General features: G+C 44.4%; 2 protein-coding genes across 6 annotated transcripts in view; both read right to left on the reverse strand.

Annotated features, from left to right (window-relative positions):
• VPS13D (vacuolar protein sorting 13 homolog D) overlaps positions 1 to 22,500 on the reverse strand; it is a 429,405-nt gene that overhangs the window by 314,048 nt on the left and 92,857 nt on the right. For all 5 annotated transcript variants that reach the window (XM_085868630.1, XM_085868636.1, XM_085868641.1 and 2 more), the window contains exons 14-18: positions 15,361 to 15,534; positions 11,859 to 11,989; positions 3,489 to 3,561; positions 3,233 to 3,376; positions 2,924 to 3,033 (exon numbers count right to left, since the gene is read on the reverse strand). In XM_085868630.1, coding sequence (XP_085724756.1) covers positions 2,924 to 3,033; positions 3,233 to 3,376; positions 3,489 to 3,561; positions 11,859 to 11,989; positions 15,361 to 15,534 — 632 coding nt within the window. The remainder of the gene's footprint in view (positions 1 to 2,923; positions 3,034 to 3,232; positions 3,377 to 3,488; positions 3,562 to 11,858; positions 11,990 to 15,360; positions 15,535 to 22,500) is intronic.
• Positions 4,709 to 9,723, reverse strand: LOC147031892 (uncharacterized). Its single transcript, XM_085868663.1, is given in 5 exon segments — positions 4,709 to 6,480; positions 6,482 to 8,083; positions 8,085 to 8,108; positions 8,110 to 8,989; positions 9,606 to 9,723. Coding segments are annotated over 4 exon segments (3,618 nt in total). The 5' UTR covers positions 8,970 to 8,989; positions 9,606 to 9,723; the 3' UTR covers positions 4,709 to 5,348.

Raw genomic sequence — 22,500 nt, forward strand, 5'->3', positions numbered from 1 at the left:
TCCAGAAAAGTTTGACTTATAACGAAACATTGGATAGTGGGGAATTTTTCCCCATAAGAACAAGTATAATTAAGGGGGAATGCATTCCAACACTTAGCTTACGTATTAAACAACACTACTCAAGAAGCCTAAGAATCAAAAAAATACGTATGAAACACACAAAACATCGGAAACTATAAGGGCACTCAGTAGAGCGCATACCTCTGCCATGTAATGCCTGATCCACGAGAACATATCGGGCCCATTAAATTCTTGAAATATCATGCAATCTATCATTTTTGGTCCCATCTCTCAATGGTGAAGAATCACTTTAAGAATTAAAAACTTCTCGTATGTGGATCTGGATTCAAATCTTCACCAAAATCGAATCAATTTGTCCGTGTCACATACCCAACCTGTCCACAAAGTTTTGTCAAAATCCGTCCAAACGTTTTGAGATATCGTGGTATATATATATGTCAGTTTCGCCCTATCTCTGAATGTTGAAGAATCACTAAAAAAAAAAAAATTAATCGAGTCCGGATGCGGATCTGGATCCGGTTTTGGATCTTCACCTAAATATAATCAATTCCTCCTAGTCACACACCCAATGTGACCACCAAGTTTTGTCTGAATCTGTCCACAACATTTTGAGATATTGTGCTATCTCTCAATGGTGAAGAATCACTTCAAAAATTCCAGTAGCCGGATCCGGATTCAGATCTTCACCAATACCTAATCAGTTCGTCCTTATCACAAACAAAATGTGCCCACCAAATTTCATCAGAATCCATCAACAACTTTTTCAGATATTCTGCATTCAAACAAACAAACAAGAAAAAGATGTCGTGCAGAGCACGATACTTGCAAAATCCACCCCCTCTCCAAAGGTTGCCATAGATACATCAAATTGTCCATTTCATTAAGATTAAAATTGACAATCTTCATCAAAGTTCAGGTCAATCAGATGAAAATTGATTCTTTTTCAGATTGAAATTGATGATTTTAGAAGTTTGACCTTGAATTGACCTTTGATCTTTTGATCTTAAAAATAGTTGCTTTCCCAATTCAGTGATGCACTATGCAAATCCTGTGCAACTTTCAAGTTAATAGGATATAATCAATTTGATTATAATCAACTGAAAAATCATCAATTTATATCCTATTAACTTGAAAGTTGCACAGGATTTGCATAGTGCATCACTGAATTGGGAAAGCAACTAATTTTTATTATTGATGATTTTATTATTTAGGAAACAATAATTATTGATGATTTTAGAAGTTTGACCTGGAGTTTACCTTTGACCTTTTGATCTCAAAAATAGTTGGTTTCCCAATTCAGTGACGCAATATGCAAATCATGTTCAAATTTCTCGTCAATCGGATGAAAATTGAGGATTTTAGAAATCTGACAAATTTGTTGACCTTTGACCTCTGTTGACCTTTTGACCTCAAACAATTTCCTTCTTGTTTATGACGAATTCTACCATGTGGTGAAGTTTTGTGAAGGTCGGTTTTAAATTGTGACATCTAGGTGATAAACATAAAACAAACAGACAAGAAGGATGTCATGCATAGCACGATACTCGTGAAATGCATAAAACAAATTTGACCATCAAAAATAATTGGTGGTTGAATTCAATAACAAAATACCCAAATCCTCTCCAAATGTGAAGTAAAATGAATAAAAATTGAGGATTTTAGAAATACCACCGTAGTTGTTGACCTTTGGCCTGTGTTGACCTTTTTATCCATGTTGACTTCCAAAATAATAGGCTATACTAGTTGAATTCAGTGACCTGAAAAATAAATCCTCTTCAAATTTAAAGTCAATGGGGTGAAAATTTAGGATTTTAGAAATATCACCTAATTTATTGACCTTTGGTTGATGTTGACCTCAAAACGAATTGGCTAGTTTAATTCAGTGACCTAAAAAATTAATCCTCTTCGAATTTCAAGACAATCGGATGAAAATTGAGGACTTCATAAATTCCAACCGAGTTGTTGACCTTTGGCCAATGTTGACCTTTCGGTCTATGTTGACCTCAAAAATATTACGTAGTTGAATTCAATGACGAAATATGGAACTCTACAAATTTCAAGTCAATCGGATAAAAAGACACTTTTCGAGATTTGGCTTATGTTAACCTTTTGGCCTATGATGACCTCAAAAATAATTGATGGTTGAATTCAGTGACCTGATATGCAAATTCTCTTCAAATTTCTAGTCAATCTGATGAAAATTGAGTATTTTAGAAATATGACAAATATGTTGACCTTTGGCCTGTGTTGACCTTTTGACCTTAAAAACAATAAGCTTCTTGCTTATGACAAACTCTACCGTGTGGTGAAGTTTTGGGAAGATCGGTATAAAATTGTGACCTCTTGGCGATAAACATAAAAACAAACAGACAAACAGAATAACGCACGTAACCAACCAATATACTTGAAAAAAAATTCGATTATCTAAGTAACAAACAAACAGACAGACAGGGGTGAAAACATAACCTCTGCTCACCTTTTTGTGGCAAAGGTAATACAGTTTTATAAACATATGGATAAAAGGCAGTGTGGGTGAGGCAGACATCAGAGTACTGAAGACATTTTACATCGATTGAAAGAGTGAATAAACAGCACATAACAACGTGCATCACATCACATCGATTTAATAAAATACTGTGATACTGCAAATTCATTATTGTGCACTTGCATTCAAGATTTTACATTGATAATGTTCATACTGTGACATTTCGTAAATCACACTTATTGTGCCCTCTACTTTGTGTCCCTTGTGCTACAAACAAGCATTATAAAATCTAAGTTTGCATTAAACAAATGCAACACACAAAAAAAAAAAAACTCCAGACATGAGATGACCTGAAATAGGTTTCTTCCAAAAATATGGAAAATAAAAAGGAAGTCCTACTGAGGTTTCCAAACTCACCATGCTTCCACCTTCAACAACATGACCGAGGGTTTGCCGAATCCCAGCTGTTGTCTGATGTTTGAGTCTGTCAAGCTGCTGCAGACTCATTCCTGATTGATCTCCACGACCTTTAAGGAAAATGGTCATGACCAAAGTTAATGGACAGAGGCGACAAAAATCCCATTGCAATTTAATTAACATATTTAAAAGAATACAGGATGTAATATATTTTTAAAACCACTTAGAAATTTTTGATTATTGCTCAGTAATTGGTTTTTGGATTTAATCCAACAATCCATTTAACTACCGAACTGTTTCGGAACTGACCTGAGAGGCCAAGGAAGTCAATAACATCTCTCATAACACGTTTGCTGTAAATGATGCTCAGTGGCTGAGAGTCAACCTCAACTCGCCGATCATAGCTCCTCCGGTGGCTCCAACACCACTCATACAGAACACTTAGCAGGGAATCTGTACACACGCACATTGTAATATTCTGCTTCAAAAGTTGTCACAATAAAAATGAAATTACCTTTACTTATGCCTTGAATGCTCAGCTTAGCATGATTCTGCATATGCATACTTGTCTGGAAAGATGTAGTTTCCGGTCGTAAACCCAAACCAGGTGATACTCCACTCTCTGCTCGCACCCGATCCTGTGAAACAAAACAATTGTCGCCATTGAACTCCCTTACATGGAGAGACCTGTAATACTGTTTTGATTCCCCCCCCCACCCCCAATTTTACTGCACTTCTGAACACCTATGAGTTTCAGAAATATATTAAAAATATATAACAAAACGCATCATCAAAATATAAAACAATACCAGAAATTACAGATAATGATGAACATTAATGCATTATTAAAACAAGGAAAGTTCAGAATCTCTCAACAATGGAACCAAAGAGAGGCAGAAACAAGCTCCTCCATATTCTATTTGTATACATCACAAGTTTTAAGTCCAGTATTAGTGTAGCAGCATAGCAAACCTGTTGTGCATTTTGTGATACAAGCACCAAATTTGGCACAAATGTACATTAATATGTTGCGAACATTTTCAGACATTAGGCCACTTGAAATTCGCTCTTTATGTCCGCCATATTGGATTTCAAAATGGCCGCCACTTGAAATCGACATTTGCTATTATCTCTGGATGTAATGCAGCTATTGACTTGATTCTGGTATCTAAATGTATGTTTTTGGGGGCAAGGAATCCAATGGTACCATTTTCAACTTAATATTATCTATCAGAGTCTGTTATATAATTTTATTTGGAAATTATCGAGGCAAATATTGGATTCAACACAATACTTTGAAAAGAATGTCTTAGTTCTGTAAATGTCTTCGGTATAATACTGACATGCTACATGGTCTAGTATTTGAGGCTAGGTATACTGGTATCTGAGGCTAGGTATATACCGGTACTGAAGATACGTGTACATAAACAGTGTCATGTTAACAAGTTCAGCATTGCCACAAGTACATGCATGTTGTTGACTCATCGTCATGTGCAGTCCCCTTCACACACACAGAGGGCTGTGCACTGAAGGGCAGCCTTTTTGCACTTGCAGCGCCTCACACACCCTTTCTTGCACTTGCAAGAAACCAGCTCAATGCAGCTGTGAGCTGCCTCAGTTAGCCTGGTCCAGTAAGGTGTGTACTGTCCTTCTCCAGTCTTTGACCAACCCCAGTTGGTTGGTGGAGGGAGCTCTGGTGATGGGAGCAGTATCTGACCCCACACATGTCCACCTTGATACACTGCCGTCTTGACATGTTCCTCCAGAGCTGCCTTCATTAGAGGGATGAGCTGCACATTGTTCTTCCTTGCGAAGAGTTTCCTCCTGGCCTTGTCAATGTCTGAGCATACAACAGGATCACGAACCTCTCAATGATGCGCATTGCATCGTCTGATATGTCACGAGGTGCAGAGGACAGCAGCAGCAGCGCCTCAGTGAGTTCTGGCAGTACCGTCCAGACTGCCCATGCAGTCTTCTTGCCATGTCTATGAAAACTAGACACAGTGTCGCATCCAGTTAGAGCGTGGAACATTGGCAGTGCACGAGCCTTCTCTCGTCCCAATCCAGCTGCTATTTTGTGTGCTGCTGGGTATCGGAAACTCTGGCCTGTTCCGAATGCCAGCCACAGTTTGTCTTCTGGTTGCAACTCCTGTGTCAGGGACACTGCCAGCACCACAACATCGGTGTCTACAGCCCGGATGAGTATTGCATGGTGTCCATGCTGGACTGCGTGAGATGCATGCAGCAACATCCGACTGTCAGCTTCTTCATGGTTACATGGGGCAAGTGAAGTCAGATCTGGCAGCAGTGGCTTGCTGAGCATTGCCTCTCCATCAGTAATGATGAGTTGCTTGTCCTCCTGGTCAAACCATTCCATGAGAGCTGCTGAGAGGAACCCGAACAGCTCGGTCTTGTTGCTGTCCACTCATAGGAAGTTCTGCCAGTTTCCTGGTATGGCTGCGGCAGCCACCACACGTCTCCGCACACCTTGTCCCCGCTTTGCACGTGTACTACCTTTCAGTGAATCAACAAGATAAGTATCCCAGACCAGATCCAGGCGTGACACTGTTTGCAGCTTCGTGGACATATATGGGATGAAGATCTGTTGTGCATACTCTTCAAAGGTCTTTGATGCAGCCGGCTTCAGCATCTGGACGATGGCTGCTCCATCAAGCACAATACAGGTCGTGACAGGACTCTCTGTCTTTGCGTCGGAGACTTCTTCCAAGCATGTGAGGAGATCACTCTTGGTACCAGTGCAGAGGCTTCCACCATCAGACAATGCAGGAGGACATGCCTGATTCTCATGACAAAAGAACTCCTCAAGGTTTCCATCTCTCGGCTGGGAGCCAATGTACAGGCGTGCGAAGAGTTCACGGTCATTCTTGATGGAGGCGAGCTGTTGCTGACCTATGCTCTGGCTTCTTGGAGTGGAAGTGCTGAACACCTTCAGCTTGTTACGAGGAATGGGTGCGTCCACTGCCTTTGTTCTGTCCAACAGACACTCTCTGGTGAAAGCCTCGAACTGCTCTTGGCCAATCCTCTTGGCATTCATCACGGTCTCCACAGCAGCAGGATCTGCGATCTCCTTTGTGTCCAGTTTGACTACATCCTGACTCTCCTCCTCGAATGGGTTGCCCATCTCCTCTATGACACCAACGAGAGAGCAAACATCTTTCACAAATGAGGCCTGTACACTTGGCGTCTGATCATGATGACGTGTGCCTGCTCTTTGCTGTCTCCAGTGTTGGTTCCCATCCTGGAATTCTTCGATCACCCTGGCAACTTCTGGTCCCACAACCACCCAGCGACGTAGGGCACTTGGGTTGTCAGTGAGCCCAACTGCTCCACCGTCTCCTTTGATGCAGGCATTATTCTGCTCATGTGCCTGGTCAATCGGGATTGAAGAGAACACCCTCTCTGTATTCTGAACGGTGAAGTGGCTTTCCCTGAATTTCCTGGCTACATCTGGGTGTTTGATGGTGAGTTCGGCCATGTCCTTCAGGTGCACTGGTATCCACCTAGCATAGTGGGTGTGATCCAGTGCGTGGAACCAGCTCTGTCAGAGCATCGAGGTACATCATTAACGATCCCTGCCTGAGAGAACGCACATACACTAGAACCAACAGTTCCAGTTCCAGCACGGTTGCCCAGTAGTGAAACTGGGGGATGTCTTCTCCTCTCTGGCAACACCAGTCTTCAAACTCCGGAAGGTCCTCTGCATCTCTGGTTTCTCCCAGACAGTAGTGGTTGTAGGCATGGTGTTGCAGGATGTACAGTGCTGCTGCAGTCACTTGATGTGCTCTTCTTGTGCGCAAGACATGGGATGCTCTCAGGAATGAGTCTGCTGTCCCTGCTGTCGCAATCTTGGCTTGGACAAGTGCTTGCACCCAACCACTCCCTTTCAGCCAGTCCCCCAGTATCCTCAGTGCCACCATCTCTATGTGGAGGCCACCAAACATCACCACTATCTGGTCTTCACCATAGCTCTCTGGCCACTTCCACTGTATCTGCTTGGCCAAAGCAAACAGTGGCTGATCAACGGTGACCACTGGTGTCTGTCCAGGATTCAGGTGTTCCACAGCATTCTTCACGACGTCCATTGAGTGCCGGATCATGGCCACTGTGTGGGCACTCTCCAGGAAGAGTGGAAGCAGCGAGCTGGGGCAGATGACTCGAGCATCTGGTGGCTGTCGGCTGGCATGAAATGCAGCGCAAGATGTGTTGTCATTGTCCACTGTACCAGTGTTGTCTTCCAGGACTCGCTTTGCATTGCCTAGCCATTGGTATTCTTCATCAGTCTGCTGTTTGAAGTCTCCTCTGGTCAATGACGCCACTTTAGCAGCTGGGACAGGCGACTTCTTGATGCTGCTAGTGACAGGAGGTACATCAGTGTAGTAGTGTGGCAAGGGGGCGACTGTCTTGGACCATGCATCCCCAGATCCTCCAATGACGATACTCCGATCCACGCCTTCACCAGTGTAAGAAGGATGTTGTATGAGGGAGATAGCGGTACCATGGAAGGAGTCCTTTGATGTTGTTGCACTGGGGTTGTGATCTATGTTGTCTACAGCGGCAGTTGTAAACACTTTGCCACGCATCTTTGGAGGGCAGACCACTCGTTCTCTGTGAAACTGTTGGCAGACACTGTTGCCCATCTGTGCTGAGAGCTGGAGCACTCGATCATAGGAGATGCTCAGGCCAAGGTGTGACAGTCTGTCGACCAATTCCTTCTTGCGTGTATGAGCATGCAGCATCATCCCTATATATATTGGAAGTGGGGTCTTCTGTGAAACACTGTGCCTGACACTGGTGGATGATGTGGTGCCACGTGTTCGCTTGTGTTTGATGCTGTTGAACTTCAGTATCTGAGCTGTGGCAATTGCTGCAGGGTTAGTGTCTGCCATCTGTTCCTTGATGCTGGGTCCCTCTAGGATCATACTGACTAGGGCAAGCAGCAACGGTGGCACAGATTCTTCTTGACATACTTCAGGGAATCCTGTGAAGGGCTTGGCTTCTCCAAACATGTGACGGCGAACAATCTGTGCAGCATGGGCAAGATGGACTGCATCACTATCACTGTCCAGCTCGCAGGCTTTGGCAAGAGCAGCACCGACATCTTCTTCAAATGCCATCAGGATGTCTCTCCCCTTGGTGTGTGTCAGGAAACTGAGCCAACAGTCTGTTTCAGTCGTGTGGAGTGGACTCTGGTGTCGAGCTGAACTCCTAGCTGTTCCATTCTGGACTGATAGAGCTGGACAAGGTCAGCCAATCTGAATACTGGTGCCGTCTCCTCATCTTGTCTGGTTTCTTCAATGTAGAGGACGAGTTCAGCGAAGACAACTGCCGACATTGCTCGCTCTTGTTTTGTGTCCTGTGATCCTGTTGACTGGGCCTTTCGTGTGCGATTGTAAAGTCCTATCAAGCACCGTGGGTGATACTGGGCATCCAACGCTATCATGTCCCCACCACTGAGACGGCCCAGCAGTTCTGTATCACCAAGAAAGGTTGCACAGGCACGCACCCGTTTGTCCATTTGGAATGTTGCAGCTTTCCGAAGACTGTCAGCCCCAGCAGGTTGTTCACAGAAGAAACAATTTTCCGGGACCTTCTTCTCTGTACTCGATGAGCGTGAATGTAACCTGGTGCGTTTGCATGCAGCTTGTTGCTCATCGCTCTCACATTCTTTCTTGAGTGCTCTCTTTTGTGCTCTCTGCAGTTTGGTGTTGTTGTACTGGAGCCTGCATGTCTGATGATATTTTGCACTGTGTGCAACCATCGCAGCTTCAATGGCATGACCATCATCGAGTCTTTCCAGGTGAAATGATCCTGGAAGCTCTCCAAGTTCACTGAATTTGACCAAGTTCTCTGCGAGTGAACTGTACCCACTCCCAATGTCTTTTCTCTTTGATTGGTCAGGTTTGGTCAGTGTCTCCATCTTGTCCTCTTGACATATAAGGCATAACTTCCAGTCAGTTGTGGTGAGGTGCTGTGATGTTGATGGTGAAGTTCGCTCAACATCAGCTAGTCTGAAGCTCTTGGACATGGTGGAACTGTCTTCTGAATCTGCAACGATACAATGATGTTATGTTAACATTTTGTTATATATATATATAATAGAGGGGTTTCCTCCGCCATACTAATGGAGAGGAGGATAATTCCTCTATATCGTAGAGCATTTAGCTTGGTACACTTAGGGAATTAGTTTTGTGAGATTATGCCGGAATTAAATTTTCACCCATACCGGAGGCAAGAAGAGAAATAAAATCACATGAGATTCTTTAGTTAAAAAATATTCCCAAATTTATTGAATATTTACAAAACATTTGAATTCATAAATTCTTACAATATTTACACAGCCAAGATTTAAATATAAATCAGTCTAAACTCTTATTCGGTTGGACAGTACGTTTTCCAGACATACCCCGTTCTTTTAATTACAGCCTTCGTGTTAAATTCAGAACATGTCAAAACTGTCAGTGTGGAATACACACTTCACTCAAAATACTACTTTATATAAAACATTTCAAATTTAAAGCCTTATAGTAAGAATTTCAGATAAACCCCAAAAAAGTAAGACCAGGTTGGCTATTAGACAACCTGCCTCTGTCGTGCCCACCAGACAAGTGGTTGTAGCCAGCACACATGTGTATCAGGTAAGCTTGTGCTGAGTACATTATACCTGAACAACTCAGTGAGGCAGAACACAGCAGTTCACACCAGGGTGATCCCTTCAGTGCATAAACCAATTAACCTGTCCACTGCAGGGCATATAGAAATGAAGTTATTTTCTGCATATAATAATAATAATATAAGTTCAGTTCTATATAACAATTTCTGTTATCACCACTACCACTACAACTACCACTACTACAAGCTTTGTCTGGAATTTTGTGGACTAACAGACAAACAGACATACAGACAAGCTGGGATCAAAACATTACCTCCTTCAACCATTGAGTGTAGAGGTAAACATCATGGAAATTATATCATGCCCTAGATTTAATTCATGCTTACCCGTGTATTTGCTTCACTGGTTCACAAGGTCTTTTGCATACATGTAATTCAGACTCTTGTCTTCATTGCTGACCACACAATGTTGTCAAGCTGAGCCCAGATTGTATGTAATTAACTCATTTATGTGGAGTCACAAGGTGATTTAAACACAGCCACACACAAAGAACACAGTTGATGTGGGTCAACACACATGCAGCCTCTCTACTCTTTTATTTGGGTCAGGGCTGTGATTAAAGTCATGTAGTGGAGTCATGTTTGTAAACATTGTTTAAGAGATGCTACAGTGCATTGTTAAGGAAACAAGACAGATGGAAGCCTATCACAAGAAATTTCTGTAGTCTAGAAACACAAAAGATGGCTTAAAGGGTCTTGGAAAAGGGGATTATGCATGTTTGGTATTTATTGACAATATGAATGCAATGTTACATAAAATATGCATATGAAAAACACAAATGAATGGGTCACTTTGTTTCCTAATGGGATATGAATTTATATTTTAGACTGCCAGTATATATGAGCTTGTCTGAGTTGTTACTAGTGATTTAGTATAGTTTTTTTTTATTTATATTTACAGAACTAAGACATTCTTTTCAAAGTATTGTGTTGAATCCAACATTTGCCAAGATAATTTCCAAATAAAATTATATAACAGACTGTGATAGATAATATTATGTTGAAAATGGTACCATTGGATTCCTTGCGCCCAAAAACATACATTTAGATACCAGAATCAAGTCAATAGCTGCATTACGTCCAGAGATAATAGCAAATGTAGATTTCAAGTGGTGGCCATTTTGAAATCCAATATGGCGGACATAAAGAGAGAATTTCCAGTGGCCCAATATCTGAAAATGTTCGCAACATATTAATGTACATTTGTGCCAAATTTGGTGCTTGTATCACAAAATGCACAATTCTTTTGAATATTTGGGCTAAGCCGCCCCACTATATATCATTATGATATTTTGATGTGCTTTGTTGCAATAATATTCATAAATAGTCATTGAATATGTTGGTATAATCACTGATCATTTGTATAAACAGCTTTCCACAAATCGCACCAATATACCCAATTTGGTTATACGGGTTTTGTATAAAATAGCAAAAGGCCAGAGATGACAGAGCCATTAAGTACACCTTCACAGCCATCAAACATCATTTAAGGCAAGTCAAAATAATACATCAGCTAGAGAGGTGGAGGGGAAATCCAATATTGTCCTGTTTGCTGAAATTCCTACAGCAGGAAGCGTTTGCATTGCAATGCACATTTAACATCGACAAAGTTTATTGCAAGATTAACGTTCTGTGTTCTCATTCCTCCACGAGCCTCGACTGTGGATACAAAAAGAAAACCACCACAATCCACTAGCAAGTTCACAGCACACTGGCAAATTTTAGGAGTTGCTATGAGTTGCACACAAGCCACACAGTTCACGAACAACTCCGAAAGCACATTGGGAGAAGAAAAAAAAATACCTGAAAATTATGCAGAAAAAATAATTAAATAAACGCCAAAATATAGTCAAAAGTAGTGGTCATTTAAATGATTCTTTTCCTGCTCCCTGCGACCATCATGGCTGCCACAGCCCAACGGCTGGATGAGGAATTGCATGTGATAAAGTATGACACAATAACACTATTTTGATGACATTATCAAACACATTATTCATGCAGGAACTAACTAGTGCACCTCCAAAAGGTTCATCTGCAGAACGTCTTTTCTTGTTTCAAAACTAGGTTGTGATGGATACTAGTGAGTGGAGAGACTGCAGGAACCATGAAGGAATGGTGTGAACTTGCTTGTGGCAGTAAAGCATAAATAAGATGAAGAACATCATGAAGATTAGAATTACACCAATGATTACGTTGAGAAACAAGGAAATAATAATCATCATTATATGCGTATTTATGATTGTACCATTTTTGGTGCAATAAGGGGCATGCTGTAATTTCCAACATCATGTAGGTCTCGCAGGTACACACCACCTAGCTTGGCATCCAATCGCGAGCGTGAGGCACGGGGACACGACTCCCAGTTCACCTGTACACCTGCAAAGCACACGCATCACCAGTCTTCCTCTTCTTGTTGTGTTCATTCAATTTGTGTGCAGCTTGTTTACCCCATGTCCTTCTCCCACCCCATTGATCTCAATCTCTGTTGGTGTTTTCCCGTTTCCATTTCATTCCATTCCATTCTGCCATAGCTCTTCCCTCAGCCTCGATAATGTAAACCCTTAAATATCATGGGTTTTGACCAATCGCAGCAACTCTTATTGTACTGATTTAGTGATTGCAGGTTTAATTTTGACCTATCGTGGTTTCTGAATCGAGTTGTGCTGGTTATCTCGCACCATAAGGCTTCTGTGCACCTTTAATAATGGAATGGTGCCAAAGTGTAAAATGATGGACAAAAGTGATTCTTTTCGTTTTATTTATTTGCTGGTTTATGGAACTGCAGAACGATTTATAAAAGAAGCACATCGACAGATTACAAAGGAAAACAATTTAAACAAATTACGACAGATTACAAAGGAAGAAATTAATAGGGAAGAATGGTGGGGGACAAGGGGGCAAATACAATCACTCCTGAACAATTAATCTGCTTCAATACAGCAGGAGACTTTATTTCATCGTAAAGCCGATTTATACTTATTTTACATGTTTATTTCCATTGTGACGTGTTTATTTTTGGCTGGAGCCCACCTATTTTCTCAGCCCAGCCCAGGCCCAGCTCATATTTTCTCAGCCCAGGAACATAACCCCATTATTACCATAGGAAATTGGTTTTAGCCATTGCGGTTTTGAATATCACGGCATTTTCCAGGAACGTAAACCCCACGATATTTAAGGGTGTACTGTACAAAAAAAGGTTTTTTTTTTCATTTTACTGCAGCCAAAACAAAGAAGCCCATTGTTCTTCAAGTTTGTCTAAATCTTCCTGTCCCACAATAGCCCACAGAACCTGTATTATCTGTTTTTATCCCCATAAAAATCTTATCTTTAGATTTACTTTAATTTGGAGATGCTGTGCCTAGGTCATCAACATACATATTTCTGTCAGGTTGTATATCAGCACTGTCTTTCACAACCAAGTACACTGAATAATCCAAATTCAACTTGACCATTGGTTAAGGCTTCTGATGAGGCTGCATATTCGACAAACTAGCATCAGCATTTATTGCATTTTATGTCTGCAAATAAATGACACAAGAGTGCATGCATAGGCATGTGAGAGATAATCACAATGAAAGCAAGCAAGCATAAATCCATCACACAAAATGCAGTATCAGTTAAACTGACAAAAAGGACAGAAGACATACATAAGCAAATAAAATGTTTGTGCTTTTTTCACACTTGTTCAACAACAACAACTATATCAACATCATGTCACGATGACCATTCAATTTCAACGAGATGACATCGTGCCATTTTTGGCCAAAAAATATAAGCTTGGCTGCATTGCCATTTAAAACTCGAGCGAAATTTATGGTACACCATCACAAACCTCCACGTTTTCCACAAATTATTTGCGGCAAGAAAATTTCAGAATAAAGAAAAATAGCAGAGATCGCAAACTATCGCCACGACTTGTTTTGTGTGGTGTTCGTGTACTGGTGTGTTACATAATTAATGAGAGATATAATTACCACTGCCAGTTTATAACTTCTGGCAGTGATGACTGGGTACCAAGACATATCACTTTATTTGGACACCTGACGCTGACCCCTGATGTTTATTATTATTATTCATTTCCATTTAGAATGGGATTAAAATAAATTCAATTCCAATCAAATGGAACACCAAATACGTACAGTCCTGCATTGGAGTCATCAGAAGGAACCCAAACAAGCAAAAAGCAAAGATGAAGTCATCAGGAGGAACCTGGATAGGATTCACATTTCATCTGCTACTCCTCTACCCTCAAACCCATCCAGGCACAGCCAAGTGAGCCTTATTCAAAATATATATATATATATATATATATATATATATATATATATATATATATATATATATATATATATATATATATATATAAAACCCAGATAAAATAATTAAATAATTCTGCCTGCCAGAACATGTATCCGATCAAGTTGAAATTTAAAACATGTATTCCGCATCATTACTAGATCATAATTGTGAAGTTTCACATCGATTGATTAGGCAGTTCCAGAGAAAACATTATTTAATATTTTTCTTCAATATGGCTGCCAAACCATGTAACCTATCAATTATTCCTTAAACATGTACACCCAAGGCTTGGGGAACATTTGCATGAAGTTTCCCCTCGATCTGTCCAGGAATTCTGGAGAAGAAGATTTTTATAGGTTTTACGGTAAATCCAATATAGCTGCCAAACCATGTGACTTATGACATCATATATGTGAACCTTTTGTTCCTCATGGATAGGCTGTCATATGTGTAAAGTTTGGTCGCGATCTGTTCCGCCACTTCATAGAAGACTGATGAATGTCGATTTTTTTTTTTTTAACAATATGGCTGCCGAATCACGTGAGCGATGACGTCATCATTGTTTTTTTCTGTGGACCATTTTATCCCTCAATGACCCTCAAAACTTTTCATACTGATCAGATGTGGCATTCCACATATGCAATTATGATGTCATAACAAAGGCACCTATGATGTCATTTAAAAAAAAAAACACTTATTCCCCATGAGGAGGAGTACTTGTGATGTGCCAAGTTTCAATTTTTTCCTTGGTGCAGTTTCAGAGATACAGAGGTCCAAAGTTTTTCCATTTTTCCAACATGGCTGCCACACCATGTGGCTTATGATATTATAATTATCAGCAAAACATTCTACATGAGTAGTCAGTCACTCTGATGGTGGAAATTTTGTATCGATCCGACAAGCAGTTGTGGAGAAAAACACGAAAGTTCTATCACCTCACTCTTCCACAAATCTTGATTTTGTTAAGAAAAACAGCTATTCTGCAAGAACAACATAATCAGCTGTGGTTCCACCGCCATACTCCTCTCGTCACACAGGCACAAGCCCTTCTGTGTGTATGTGCATCAGATCTGTGAATAGCAATTGAACCCAAAATATTTGGAGCTCTTTAAATCAAAGAGAAACAATCTGAAATTAAATGATGCTTTACAGTAGAACTTGTCACACATCTTAAATACCAAACACCACTTCTTGAAGCTTGTTAAAATGGCATCCCTTGATGCATTTATTATTGGAAATTTTGGAGTCAATTTGTAAAGATAAATACATTTCATGCTTTACTAATAAAATATTACCAAAATGTCAAATATGCTGTTATAAAATTAAACCATGATAAATGCATGAAAGCATTTTTCCTCCTTTTATGGTCGTATGCTTAACAAGTGAACAAATGTTTGGTTGGTCTGCCTACGAAGTTATGTCACAGTGAAAAAGAAAACTTCTCTTACTTGACACAGCCAATTCCACAAAGGCCTCAGCTTTGCCATTATCTATACATGGCTCTCCCTCCAATGTCAGTGTGGCTGTATCCAGTATGAAGTGGAGGCGAGCAAAGACTGCATCACGTCGACCCAGAGAACGTGAGGCTGTTGGATCTGTAATAACTCCGAGGATTTCCTCATCTATAGGAAAGGGTACAGGAGAAGTGAATGAATACCACTGAAAGAATAAACATTAATCAAAATAACTGAGAAAACAGTCAGCAATTAAGCTTGGCAAGTGAATTTCAATTGGAAAACTATTTAACACTGACAATTCTTTGCTGTGTGTACAAAATTTCCAAAGGCTCTTTTTCCCATTGTATGAAGGTTATCTATCTATAATTCCAGCAATGTGTGTGTGTATGTGTGTATGTGTGTATGTGTGTGTATGTGTGTATGTGTGTATGTGTGTATGTGTGTGTATGTGTGTATGTGTGTATGTGTGTATGTGTGTGTATGTGTGTATGTGTGTGTATGTGTGTATGTGTGTATGTGTGTATGTGTGTATGTGTGTGTGTGTGTGTATATGTGTGTGTGTGTGTGTATGTGTGTGTATGTGTGTGTGTGTGTGTGTGTGTGTGTGTGTGTGTGTGTGTGTGTGTGTGTGTGTGTGTGTGTGTGTGTGTGTGTGTGTGTGTGTGTGTGTGTGTGTGTGTGTGTGTGTGTGTGTGTGTGTGTGTGTGACCGCTGTTTCTCGTCAACCACTGGTCCGATCGAATTGAAAAACTTGCCAGATATATTGCCGGGGACCTGAGGATGTGCCTTTTCAAGGTTTGATATTAATCGGACAAGTGCCTCCCAAGTTATGGCCATTTATTTACCAACCAATGACAAGACACGTTGTTGCGTGGGCGTGGGCGTGGCCGATGGGGGAAGGGAACCTCAGCTACGTTCCCCATTACGGATTACAACATATGGGCTTCCTGAGAGTGATGACTTTGTGTATTCTAATAATTTCTCGATTTCTTATGCACATTTATAGATAAACACAATGCCCCAAGTTATTATCGTTTTCATATTAGACGGTGCATAAATTTCGGTAACATCAGAGTGAGCTGGTATGCTCCGAACCAGGAAGTAAAAAAATTTTTCTCCCTCTTCTCTTCTTTTTTTGTTTTTCCTTGTGACGACATTGTGAAAAGGCAAAATACGTTGGCGCTAATTGAAGAATTGGCCATTAAAACTAAATTGCGAATAATCGTAACTGCGATATGCGAACTTCCGGGCCACGCACGTAGGGGCACGCGAGAGCGAAGAAACGGCCTGTGTGGTTGTTTCTTGCTCGCGGTTTGAATATTTATTTATTAATTTTTTTTTTTTTACGGCCACGTACTAGTTCATCAAATTCTACAAACCAGATACTCACAATAGTCCAAGACATGCCCCAAAAATATTTTTTCAACAGACAAGTACATATAATCAGTAAGAAATATCTTTCCTACAAATTATATATATGTATATATATATATATATATATATATATATATATATATATATATATATATATATATATATATATATATATATATATATATATATATATTGTTGCGGTATTCGCGCCCGCCGGCGTGCGAACAGCCACGTAACTCGAATCGCGGCACGTCGCCCACCGGACGGACAATCCAGTCGTGACCCTCTCGGACTAACGCCGGGAACCAGTCACGGGTGGACCTTTCGGTCTCACCGCGATCGAGCCAATCAGCCCCCGCGTGGGATAGGGTTGCTCGCCAAATTCGAACTACCTAAGTACCCACGCGGAGGGTAGACCGGGCGATCGCACCTCGCCGCAGGTCGACTTCGGACACGGGCCACTTAAGCGACCCGTTCCGTACTATCAGAATAACCGAGCGGTGTTATCGTCGACCTCGACGGTTCGATTAATTATCGGGCGTGCTCAGCCCACTACCAACCCTTTACGTGAAGCAAGATGGGGATTCAATGGGGGAAAAGACGAAGCGAAGCGGGAGAACAGTTCAACAATAAAGCACATTTATTCTCGGCACACGGGAAGCACACAAATACAATTCCACCAAATGCACACAAAAAAAAGAAAACACAATTCCATTTACACAAAAAGCAAACATAAAAATGAAAACACAGTGCAGAGCTAATTCCGACTACCGAGCACACGGCAACACTTACACAATTCTACTTCACAGACGGGGCCAACATCACATACCCAAAACCAAGGAAAAGAAGTACCCTCAAGAATGAGGTAGGCCTGGGAGCCGAGACCTGGTCGGGCCTACCCGTCTGGTGATGAGACGCGGAGCGGCGATGGCCCCGCAACCCGCGGGCCTCGTGGACAGTGCCTGGCAGGGGGGTGGGAACGGGGCCCCCTTGGTCGCACTATCTCAGCGCGGGGGGAAACAGGAGGGGGTTGCTGATGCTCGGGGTATAGAGGATCTTTATTATGTGCGCGACGAGCGTCTCCACCTCGGCCAGGTCGCGCTGCCGGCCTCCCAGGGTGCAGCTCCCTGCACGACGCGAGCACCCCTCGTTCGCCCTCGCCGCCTCTCCACAGCTCGTCCCCTCCGTTCCGACTTCCAACGCACACGACAGCAGCTCCACCGCCCGCGAAGTCTTGACTCTCTGTTCCGACTCCTTCGCCTCGTTTCGACCTTTACTACTCCTTTGACTGACGAACACCGTCGTTTTATCCCCCCCGTAACTTCGCCTTTGAGCCCCTCCCTTTGACCTTTCACCTCGCTCCCCATTGGCGCGAGAAAAAGTGGGCGTGAAGGCTTTTTGATCCAGAAATTTGCATATATCGATCGCCCTGGGGCGGAGCCATTCGCCCCTCGCTCACCGATTGGACGGCAAAAAGTGGGCGTGTGTCGTTTTTGATCCGTTTTTGAAGCAGAAAATCCGTGATTTTGTACACGCTGTTCAACGTGCGCCCTACACGAGTCCAGCATCGGTGCCCATAGCGGGGCGAGATGACGGTGATGCGATGGTGGCGAGTTGTGACGGTAAAGGTCATGGCGGTTGTGGTGAAGCGGCGTTGTGGTTGGTGGTTGTTGTTGTGGTTGTGATGGTGGCGATTGGTCCAAAATAAAGATAGTAAAAGAAAAACGGCTATCCTGAAGAGTCGCAGCACGTATAAATGACATGTATTCCCACTAGACAACGGGTTTGGGCCTAACTACACATGCACTTACCGAGATACCTCACCTAAGGGACCTGAATGGTGGTTTGCGAATCTGGTAACCACAACACTACCCCCTTCCCTTTTTACAGACTCGTCCCGAGTCGTCAAATTTTCGTGTGCCATCATGTGTAGTTTTCCCCTAGTACATTTTACCTACGGATCCCTGAGTGCGACATTCATGGTATTCGTGTCCCCAAAATAAATAACCTAAGGGCTGCGTAACTACCTAAACAAACTCACTCACACGGACGACTTAAATAAAATTGCCGGCGCTAAGACATACATGCCGGGGCGCACTCATATGTACAGTACATCTTAACCTTAACTTACAAATTTTACACTAAACCATGGCCCAGGATCATTGAACTCTGCAAAAGAAAGCAGTTAGCAGGGAGCCAGGCTGCCCGCATGCAGTCTCTGGCTCAAAACAATGCAGGTGACAGGGAACGTGGCTGGCTGCTCACACGCAGTCCAAGGCCTTCCCTTTTGAACTGAACACAGTGAACCACAACGGTGCATGGGCCGCACAACGCAGTCTCCGTGCCAGCTCAAGTGGCACACGCAATGAGCACAACGAATGGATGCATGGACACAAACACGGTGCACGGGCCGCCACTGCAGGCCCTTGTTGTAGCTGCCAACGGGGCAGTTCTCGCAGCTTGCAAACTGTTGCTTTTACGATCCTGGCGCACATGGAAATGAACAGGGGGGGGGCAAAGCAAAATTGAACGGGGCTGGTGAACCTGGGCAGTGGGCATGGCGTGGCAAAGGTGAGCAGGCAAACACAGCCCGCAGAAGAAGAACGTTGCAGGCAAACACAGCCGGCAGATGAACTGGCCGGCACAGGCCTCGAAGAAAAACAGCCAGCAGATGAACTGGCCGGTACAGGCCTTGCAGCACAGCAGCTGCAGACGAAGTGGCCGGCACAGGCCTTGAAGCAAAACACGGCCAGCCGATGGCACAGGCCTTGCAGCAAAACAACAGCTGCCGATGAAGTTGGCCGGCCTCCGCCTCGAAGTAAAACACGGCCAGCCGATGAAGTGGCCAGCCTTTGCCGTTCAGTGGAGGTTGGTGGAGGGAGTGCGGTGGTGCTGGCCACTCGGAGGGCGGGCTCGGACCTACCTACCTGTCTCCCTCCCAACCTATCGCCTTTGCCTGTCACTGTACATACCCACTCCCTTAATTTGTCAAACCCCAATTTAGCCCCAACTTATTTTTTTGTTGTTTTTATTTTTACTTCCCCACTATAAATCGTCCCCTAACCCCCTTTATCGTCCTTGTTCGGCTAACCTATCCTGTCACCTAGCCTACTCCCAACCCCTACGTTCCCTTCCCGGAGGGGAACAAGGGAGAGCTAACGTCCTGTGACGAGGCCCAACTCAAGCCTCAGAATGGCCTCCCCAGAGTTCGGCGATCTTAACCCAAAGTGGGTCCAGCGGCCCACAACGACAGCGAGGGGATGGATGGTGCGGAGGGGTACATCTCCTAATCTACCCTAACCATTTAACTGTTAAACTACCCCGGGGCTTTCAACAAGCGCCTCTCGCTTAAACTATTGGTTCTATAAACCCAGATTCCCGTCGCCTGTGTTGGTGTCCTTACAATTTCGGGCCTCGCCCCCCAATTTTCTCTCCGTGCCCTCACACGGTCTCCTGGCTGGGACACGTGGCTCCCTTTGGCAGGCACGACCCTCTGCCGAATCTCCCGCTATGGCACCCCCGGGCACTACACTGCCTCCGAGCCTACCAGCTCCCTAACACCGGGGAGTGCCCCCCATGGCACCTCCCCTGAAACGCACACGTGGCAGGCCGGCCTCCCGGGTCCCTTTCCGAGGGTCACCCGTGCCCACTACACTGCCCACGCGGCTAATGGCGCCCCGGGCCCCCGCACCAAGCAGGCGCACCCGTGCCCACTACTCTATCCCGGCCCCCCATGGGCCCATGGCCTACCGCGGCCGACTAGCCTGGTGCCCGGGGTACCCACTCAGCGATACTCACCTTTCGCAGCCACGCTCCCAAGCCCGTCAACAGGGCTCCTGCACCCCTCCAAATGGGTTTCGAGCCTACACTCCCACCAACAACAAAACGACCTCCATTTTTCAATTTGACTAACCCAGCTAACTCACTTTACTCTGACCCCGGGGTCCCTTGGGCGGGAGTCACTCCTCCCCCCAATCACTCATCGCACCATGCATTCCCCATTCGCTCCATTCACACAGACCCGCTGGCCTCACTCACTCATCATGTACTCGCCTCACAACTCTTCAATACACACACCGCTGAACTCTGCCATCCTTCTAACTACATCCCCTAACTAACTCGTGCTCCCACGTCATCCCTTAAACTACAGCACGTTCCCTTTTAACCTACGTAGCTAAACTACGTCCCCACTACACATTCACTGTCTGTCACTGTTCTCAAATAATTCATTTTATTTCCCAACCTAAATCTGGCTACAATCCCTCTACCTAATCCATTCCACGGACTCCATGAGGACTTACCCCTGCCCCATGAAGTCGGTCTAACTAAGCTAACCCTTCCCCCTAACTAGTTTTCCATCCTGTGCCCAGGGAAGGGGGTCTTTCACCCCTTGCCCAGGAATCCTGTGTACCCGAAAGTGAGGCTTGTTCTTTTTTTATTTCTTTTTTTCTTTACATGCGCAGCGCCAGCGCGGCAACTCAGAGCTCGCGCACTTTGCACCTGCCCGTGACGTCATGCAGCTGCACGTGTTCCTCGTCCCTCCTTGGACGGGACCATCCGGCAGAGATACCACTCCTGCCGGATTCCAACCCCACGTGCAGCCATGACGTCACCGTGCGCATATAAAAAAAAAACACAAGCCACACGTCTCGAGGGGTTCCCCACGCGAACACATGTGCTTTGCCCGTTGGAGCTTAACACACACGATCGCGTGGAGAACCCGTCCGGTCCAAATCCATTTACCTGCCTAAACTTTGTCCGTCCGCGGGATCGGCAAATCCACCGCGTGCGTTTCCGGACCGGGACTTCACTCTCGCAAGCGAGCACGTGGCGGTCTCGTGCGTTGCACAGCACGAACCGCGTGCTCACTGCTGGGCGAACCCGGCACGGTCCTCGAAACAACCACAGCCGCTACTCGGCTTTCTTTCTTCTCACGTCGCCGTCGTCGCCATTCAACCCACGCACACCTGCGTGTCACGACGCACACAGTCCACACCATCACATTCACACGGAGAGACGCGGCTGCGTGCTCCCGCATGCCAACCGACATCTCCCTCTCATATCGCTCTCTCACACACACGGTCTCCCTGGCATAACCCATACCACTCACACGTGGTGCTCCATTCACTCGTGCCTCACTCACACACGCGGGGGAACTAACCCGCGGTGCCTCACTCACACTCCGTGCCTCATCCACACACGGCGTGCTGGGAAGCACGTACTCCGGCACCATCGCCACCACACCACTCACACGTGGTGCCTCACTCATACTGGCCGTTTCATCCACACACACGGCCTCTCTCACACACGGTGCCTCATCCACAACCGGCGTGCTGGGAAGCACGCACTCTGGCACCATCGCCACCACACCACTCACACACGGGGTCGCTTCCACACACGGGGACGCACTCACACCTTGCACCACACACACAGGGACAACCACACTGGGGATTTGTGTCCCCACAAGGGTCTCCGGGGCCTCCACACCCCCCAAGCTCTCCGTGCACCCGTCCACAGCACTCGTCCCCTCAACCTCGCAAAGCACGACCGAACTCACCTGGTCGTGACTCGCCTCAAGGGGGCATACTCCCTCCCCTCGTTCCTGGAGGAGGCCATCCAGCTGCTCGCACCGGGTCCCTGCACGCTCCGCGAGCTCACCCCCATTATCCTCCACTACCTCCGTGTGTGTGTGTGTGCGTCACTTACCCCATCTTCATCGTGTAGTCTTCCCTCTATTTTTTCTGTCTCCCGTGTCTC

Source organism: Eptatretus burgeri, chromosome 2 (genome assembly GCF_056783735.1).
Source record: "Eptatretus burgeri isolate ZD-2024b chromosome 2, Ebu_testis_v1, whole genome shotgun sequence".
Lineage (NCBI taxonomy): Eukaryota > Metazoa > Chordata > Myxini > Myxiniformes > Myxinidae > Eptatretus > Eptatretus burgeri.